At 39.2% G+C, this 8,238-nt stretch overlaps 1 protein-coding gene across 1 annotated transcript in view; it reads right to left on the bottom strand.

Annotated features, from left to right (window-relative positions):
- Positions 1-7,413, bottom strand: part of FMO2 (flavin containing dimethylaniline monoxygenase 2) — a 13,428-nt gene extending 6,015 nt beyond the window's left edge. The window contains 3 exon segments of the mRNA XM_028488085.1: positions 3,407-3,549; positions 5,032-5,191; positions 7,219-7,413. Of these exon segments, the coding sequence (XP_028343886.1) occupies positions 3,407-3,549; positions 5,032-5,191; positions 7,219-7,344 (429 nt within the window). The 5' untranslated portion in view covers positions 7,345-7,413.
- Between the last annotated feature and the right edge of the window lie 825 nt (positions 7,414-8,238).

Below are 8,238 nucleotides of genomic sequence, written 5' to 3'. Positions count from 1 at the left end.
CCCCAACAGTGGCCGCATACCGCAAAAAAAAAAAAAAAAAAAGAAAAAAAAAAAAATCTAACATTTACTATTCATAGATATTACTTTACATGGAAGTTAATATAGGAGGTAATCAGTTTTATATATATATATATATATATATATATATATATTCTTTTTCAGATTCTTTTTCCATATAGGTTATTACAGAGTATTGAGTGGAGTTAGTTCCCTGTGCTATACAGTAGTTCCTTGTTGATTACCTATTTTATATATAGTAGTGTGTATATGCCAGATGTATTCCTTACCTTGTATACTTATATTTCCCTAGTTTTCAAGGTGTGCATTTATATCTCTTTTCAAATATATATTTTACCTTGTTTACTGTTACTCCCCCATTGACCAAATGCATATTTGACTTGCTTCTTAAAATTTTATATGCCAGTACTTTCACATGCCAGAACTCTAGGAGTTCTGCTGTACAAGGCTGTCCTTGATAAACACATAAGATTCACTTACAAGGAAACTGATTCACTTAGGAGTTTAAGATCATGGTTTCTAGATCTAGGACTTTGGATCCAGACTGCCTGGGTTTGACTCTCAGCCCCACTACTTACAAGCTGTGTTGCCTTGGGTGAGTTACTTCAACCTCTCTGTGCCTCCATTTCTCTCTCCCTGTAAAATAGTACCTGCTTCATAGAATTATTGTACAGATTAAATGAGATAATATATATAAAGTACTGAAAATATTGCCTGGCAAGTGATAAGTACTGCTAGGTATTATTATTTTGTAAAGTTAGCCTGGAGGAGAGGAGTTTCATATAGTGCCACATATCTGGAGTGAGCCAGAATTTGGAGACAAGTTTTGCTGGGGCTTCAACTCCTTAGCTTGTGAGGTAGCACTTACATAAAATGGTATAATGGTGTTGAATTGTTGGTCTGTGTGTGGTAATATGCCTATATCCTGATTTTCTCCTGCTGTTTCCCTTTTGTTGACTTGGCAATACTTTGGTTAGGTATTAGATAATATACTTCAAATATTTCCATGAATGTCTCTTTCCATTACTTATTGTCTGCCCTTCTTCCTTAGGATCAATCCATGTTTCACATTGGAAGCTCTGCCTATTTTATTCATTCTCTTCCTGCTGTCACCATCTTTACAGCAGGGGAGTCTAATCTGGCCAGCTGTACTAGCTGCAACAGTGTGCTATGTCTCAGGATTTAGGATCAGGCTTCTTTCCCTGAGATGCATACTTCAGGCCAAGGGTCAGAGATCTGGTTTTTGGTGAGAAAGTATGAGGATGACTCAGCACCATCCCATAGTATTTTGAGTGGTGCTTTTGGACTGTGGTAGAGCATGCCATATACTTATGAACATGAACCTCCTTTAACAGAAGCAGGGCACACTCAGGACTAAGGTGAGTTTAGGCTATAATTTTAAGCTTTGCAGATGCACCTGGTTCTATCCCTTACATACTAGCTCCTATGTATCTCTTCTCACAGAAGGGCTGAGAGTGCATTACTCTGTGTAAGACAGTTTATCATAATTATCAATTATGTTATTTATCCAATAAATATTGAAGAGACATCCTATTTAAAGATTAATGAGGTGAAAGGCACACAAATATAGCAAAGCTTTTTTCTTAATATTGAATCTGGCATGACTGACAGGCTTTTACATGGCAAGGCCCATATAAGGAAATAGACTCTTGCAATCTAAGATTTGATATCTTTGGATCATCTGTTCTAAGTCCAAATCACTGACCTGTAACATGTAGTGGTCTAGTACAGAGCTTTCCTTGGTTGACAGCTAAGTCAGCTCCTTTTATCATACTCCCTTCTTCAAGCTTGGCAGGCATTCCCAACGAGAAAGAGACTGGGCTTTGTGACTCCCTACCTGAGTTGGCTCTTCTCCAAGACTTTACAGTTACTGCCTCCTCACTCAGTGTTCTTCACACCGAGGTCTTTTTTTGTTTTTTTCAACATCTGTATTGGAGTATAATTGCTTTACAATGGTGTGTTAGTTTCTGCTTTATAACAAAGTGAATCAGTTATATATATACATATATCCCCATATCCCCTCCCTCTTGCGTCTCCCTCCCACCCTCCCTATCCCACCCCTCTAGGTGGTCACAAAGCACCGAGCTGATCTCCCTGTGCTATGCAGCTGCTTCCCACTAGCTATCTATTTTTTATTTGGTAGTGTATATATGTCATGCCACTGTCTCACGTGGTTCCAGCTTACCCTTCCCCCTCCCCGTGTCCTCAAGTCCATTCTCTACGTCTGCATCTTTATTCCCGTCCTGCCCCTAGGTTCTTCAGAACCAATTTTTTTTTTTTTTAGATTCCATATATATGTGTTAGCATACGGTATTTGTTCTTCTCTTTCTGACTTACTTCACTCTGTATGACAGACTCTAGGTCCAGCCACCTCACACTGAGGTGTGAGGCTTTGAAAGCTTTGAAAAGTGAAAAGTAGTTTCTTTTCACAAAAAAGGTGAGGACCTCCTGGGTCTAGTAAATCTCTTTCTGGTGTTAGTGACCTGCTCGTCCCCAGGGTGCTAATTCTGACAGGTCCCAGTGGAACCCCTTCATCAACCTGCTGGGGAGGCACTATGTTCTTTTATCACATTTGCTACTGGGCATCTTGAGCCCTGACAGTATGAGTCTCAGGACTGGACAGTTTTGCTGGTTGTAGACATGGCCACTGCAACTCCTGTGTAGCCAGAAGATGCTGGGCTACATCAGAGTGATAGGGCCCCTGGGTCCTGGCCCTGTTGAGAGGGGATGCTTTGGGGAGAGGAATCTTAGCTATTTCCCCATCTTTGCCTAGGTCTGTCCTTCTAAAAAGGTTTTATTTTCTGCCATTCCCAATCCCCTCTGTCAGCATTATCTGTACCTTGTAATGTTTGACTCTGGAAGCTAAGTTGTGTCATTCCTGAGCAGGTGCAAAGATCACAGTGGTTGGAAGGCCTCAGGGAGCACCTAAATATCTGTGATTATGGTTGGAAATCTTACTGTCTGTTTAATCTTTCTTTTAATGATTCTTGGAAACTAAGGATTATTTACATTTCAAATATAATTCAAATATGCACTAAATTTCTAAAAGGCACGCACTCAAAGATGAACAGGTCAACTCATAATGCCCCCTGGGTAGAAACAAGGCCTCCTGTGCTGAAAGTCATCTGGTCCAAACTTAAGTGAGGGAACCATAGCTCAGAGAAGGAAAATGACTCCCTCTAGGTTACAAGGCTGATTAGTGGCAAAGCTGGGAGATGAACTCTGGCTTCTTGATTTCCAGATTTTCTATGATATCACACTGGGCAACCAAACAACTAATCAACCAATTAATGAGTAATGGAGCCTTAGTTACATGGCTGGGATTTTCCTCTCCTCCACCATACAAGGTAGTCAGGGAACATCTTACCTGAGCAGCCTTCTTACTCAACTCAGCTGCAATATCTGAGGCTGAGTTTCCTATTCCAATCACCAAAATGCGTTTTCTTTCAAATCCCTCTGGGTGCTTGTATTGGCGGCTATGGAAATACTGGCCTTTGAACTTCTGGATACCTTTAGGGGGAAGAAAAGAGAAATCCATGAACTATGTCAAGATAAGTTCAATAAAACTGCACCGTCAGCTTTTCCTTTCTGGGGAAGATCATTTGTTTTGTCTCTTCCCCTCTTAAGGAAGTTACAGTATCAAGGCCAACTGGCAAACTTAAAATATGAACCACATAAGAAATGTTAGGTTAAGCATATGGTACAGGACCAAAAGAGTTGATTTCAGAGGCTGCAGCTTAGATATTTATTAGAGAACAAACAATTGGTTTTGATGAATAGAGCAGAGTCAGGTGTTGGTTTCCAGCTACCCATTATCCTATTTTGGACTGTACAATGATACTTTATTATCACATAGCATGTATTCTTTTAAATGTTTCTTAAACATATTATGAAGTACTATTATCACAATTGTGTAATAATTAGAATAACATTCATCATTCTTATTTTGCAAAAGCAAACAAAAACTAAAATAAACTAAAAACAAGACACAATATAAGGTGAAGGATAGTTTCCACTTTACAGTAAGTCAGCAACTTACTGGATAAGCCTTTTTGAAGATAAGCATCTTTGTCTTTTCGCAGGACAACATGAGTTTGTTAAAGTATTTGTGTTTGATGGTGGGTTGCTTGAAAGAGCCTTTAGATCATTAGTTCTCAAGGTGTGGTCCCTTGGCCAGCAGTTTTAGCATCACCTGGGAACTTGTTAGAGAGGCAAAAATTCTCAGCCTCATACTAGACCTACAGAGTTGGAAATGCTAGGGGTGGAGACTAGCAAGTTGTGGTTTTAAAAGCCCTCCAGGTGATTCTGATTGAGATTTCCACTTAGATCTGTAAGCCTCAATCCCAGCTGAATATTGAAATCACCTGAGTAGCCCTTAATTGACCGAGGCCTACCCTAGACCAATTGAATATTTGAAGGTCATTAGAACTTTAAAAGCTCCTCAGGTGGTTTGAATAATGTGGGGTATGGACTGAACCACCTATCAGTTGTTTTCGTGAAGGCCTTGGGAAGGAGATACGCTGAGGGAAGGGCCTGGGAGGTACCATCTTTTCCCTGTGCTCCCTGGAACATCACTGTCCTGTAGGAGCACTTATTTCCAGAAACTCTCTCCAGTAACCCTGGCTGTGGGCATGGCTCTGTGGAAGTCTCCAAAGATGTAGCAAAGTCACAGGTGTTTGGCAGGATAGAAAAAGGCCAAAGTAAGCACATGGCTGAAAGGACCTCTCCAAAAGAGAACCAATTTGAGTGAGAATTCTCTGAAATACTGAGTAATATTTAGTGACTTTGAGGGAGGCTGGCTGATAATGAAGACCTGAAGAGCTCAATAGAAACAGAGATGGTGTTTGGAGTCTCTCATCTTTCTAGCTCTATCCTGATCTTATTATGCCAAGTTGCAGTAGCTAGGTAATTTTGCCTGACAATCCAACCTGAATATAAAGTACCTGGACACCTACTCCCAAAAGCTGGGGATCCGATCCCCACAGGCCTCACCTGGAAATGACTCCAGTGGGAGGTGAGGGGGTATGTGATGACCACTGCAGACCATGATTGCGTCAAAGACAGCACTTTGCTCCTTGCCTTTGCTCTCGGTAACCACCCATTGGCCAGTGGATGAGAAATCCAGGCATTTTTTCACACTGAGGACGGTTGTCTTGAACCTAACACAGAGGAGGCATCATTGAGAATTACTCTGGCATAACAGAGGCCTTGTCCAGTGCCCTGGGAGTGGAGACGGGTAGAGTGCAATGTCTGATTCCATTTAGGTCCTGTCTGAATCCATTTCAAGCCACTTAAGGCAAAGACTGCTAAGTGCGCCCTGCTGCTTCTTCCTTGGCAGGTGCCACCAAGGATGTGCTTTGTGCGAGAAGCCTGACTCAGCAGTGGTTACCAGTGTTAAGGACTGAATAAGGACTTGAGAGAGACCCAGAAAAAGCAAGACAACGTCTGGGCAAGATACAAAATACATGTTCATCATTCAGGTGATTACACAATCAGTATTTATCAAGAAGCTTTAAAAGTGTTGACTTCCGTGTAGACTCTCTATTAGAGAAGATATTCCCTGTGAAGCAATTTGCATAGCGCCTGGCACAGTGACATCACTCCATGAATGGTAAGTTCATATTTATTATTTTTAAAACATCATGCTAGCAATACACTTCATGATCTCATTTGGATGAAATAATTTATCATTTCATGATTTTTTAGAATGCCATTTTCTCTCTTGAGGTTTATGAATTTCTAAAAATGTACATAAATGTGTGTGTCTGCTGTATTTAAGAAGCAGTGTCAAAGGAAACAAAGCTTTTCTCACTTCTATAGGAATGACATGCTTCTCCTCTTGTTGGCAAGTGTTTGAGTCCCTTATACATGCATTTCAAATTTTCATATATTTTTCAAAATGCTGGGTTGGCAATGTTTGAAGCTGTTCCAATTAAAAAATGTACATGGAATGTTAGTATAAAGCTTATGAAAAGGCTATAAAATGTCTGGGCATTTTCAGTTGAAAGATTCAGATTTGAAGTTCCAGGTAGTATATTCTCTAAAGTACTGTGGATTCTTGCTATTTAAAATGTGGTTTGAGGACCAACCTTCAGTATCACTGGGGAAGTTACTAGAAATGTGACTGACCTGAGCCGGTTCACCCCTCCTCAGGCAACCTGGTTGTTTTTCCCTCCCGGGATTTCACCATATCAATACAGAACTCAGTGAGGACACCTCCTTTTATAGTTTGAGTTGAGTTCCATCATCTTATGGCTGTACTAACTCAGAGACCAATAAACAGAAGTGAGTTTTCCTAAGCCCTCTCCAACCTCCAGAAAACAACCTCATTAAAATCATAAACAAGAGAAACGGAAACTGGGGAAAAACTACATTAGATAGAATGTGATATTTTAATGGTATTTATGTATATTGATGTCTATCAAATCAACTATTACATATTAATGTACTACAAATCTGGAACAAAACTAAAGTTACTGAGAAAGTGAGCTGTGTTAAAAAAAATAAGTTCCATTAACAGTTATTTATTCAAGGCTATAATTTAAATTTTATTTCCTAGGCACAGTTACGAGTTTTCAGAGTGTAGGTTACAGATAAAAATTCAGGATGTTTAATGAGAATATTGTTTTTTATCTCGTTGATTATTTGTTTTCAAGAAAACACAGGAAAGGTAGTTATAATTGTATTTCAAAATGGTATGGTTATTCTTTTGTTGCTGAAGAATGCATAAAAAAATTAGCCAAAATGGTTTCTACAGGCTTCTGAGATGAATGGAGAGCTATGAGTTTATATAGTACATTTGTCTAAGAAATTTCATTTTTATGGAGACAGTAAGAAAATGAAATAACAATGTGGTATTTTTTTTCATATATCTTTTTAAAGGAAATGAGGGTAGGAGTCCTCATTGGTTATAGGTATTAAATGCAGTTTCACCGTCAATATAATCATTCAAGTCATTAATTTTAAGAGATGTTTTTCTTCTGTTAAGGTATATAATCTATAATATCAGGGATAATGACACTACTTTTTGAGTTTTCTACTGTGCTGTTGTTTTTCAGAAAATAATTGAATTAGAATGTTTTATTTTATTCCCGATTTTTCATTATCAGAGTAACTTCTCTATTTAAATGTGAGCTAAACTAATGTAGAGAAAACCATTCTTTCCCCAAAATACAATACCTGGAACTGAATATATTTTAGTAGATCAAACTTTTTGACAAAAATCCTGAAGTATTCCAGGAGCCTAGAATTGTGCAGAAAGTTTGGAAAATCTTCAGGTATTGGAAAGTCACTGAAACAGGACATTTCTTTGCTGGTGTTGGTGATGACAGATTGATAGATACCCGCTAGGCCATCTTCAATATTTTCCTATTGAAATAAAAGAGCGATAATCCTGTATTAAAAAAAAAAAATCCCTTGGTTTCCTACTCTCCTTCCAAATCTAACCCCTGCGTGACATGAACCTCTTTCATTGCTGTAGCGTGACTGAAATGTCTGCCTGATGAGGTGCAGGATATGTGCTTCATCATCCTATGTGATATGACCTGGGTGGGGCCTTCCAGTGTTGCTCACTGGAGGGGCTATTGCCATTGGTGGGATCGGGAGTGGGGGCAGTCCTTCTTCTGACACATTGCAGGATATTTAGCATCCCAGATCTCTACCTGTTTAATGTCAATCATTGTGACAACCAGCCCTCTTCTGAAATTCCCCCTGGGGAGGCCATACCCATCCTCCACCTCTTTAGGAACCAATAAACCCTGGAACACTGGTCAGAGACTACAATGGAGAATTTCAATTAAAATGAGTACTTTCAGGGGCAGGAAGTTTTTGCATCCTAATTTGAATCCTCCCCCGCCTTTATTTTATGCTTTTTGTGAATCAACATTCCTCAAGTGACAAAGGTAAGTAGTATTAATGCCAATCAAATTTTAAACTTGGTTCTAAATGTTATCGAGTATGCTTTTGTAAATCAGGAGGCAGCACATGCTATGGTTGAGTTTATAATTCCCTCTGCAAAAGTCCTCTGCGTAATGATTTAATGTTAAATCATACAAGAGCCAAATACTGTGATTCAGTGTCTGTGAAATCAGCAAGTTATCAAAGAAAGTTTTATAAGAAATTTAAATAATGTCACCCAAGAACTCCTCAATAGATGCTTCTGCATATGCAGAGACTAAGCATAATCCAGGCAAACAGTAG

This window comes from Physeter macrocephalus, chromosome 4 (assembly GCF_002837175.3).
Source record: "Physeter macrocephalus isolate SW-GA chromosome 4, ASM283717v5, whole genome shotgun sequence".
Lineage (NCBI taxonomy): Eukaryota > Metazoa > Chordata > Mammalia > Artiodactyla > Physeteridae > Physeter > Physeter macrocephalus.
This window is presented reverse-complemented; position numbering and strand designations above follow the sequence as displayed.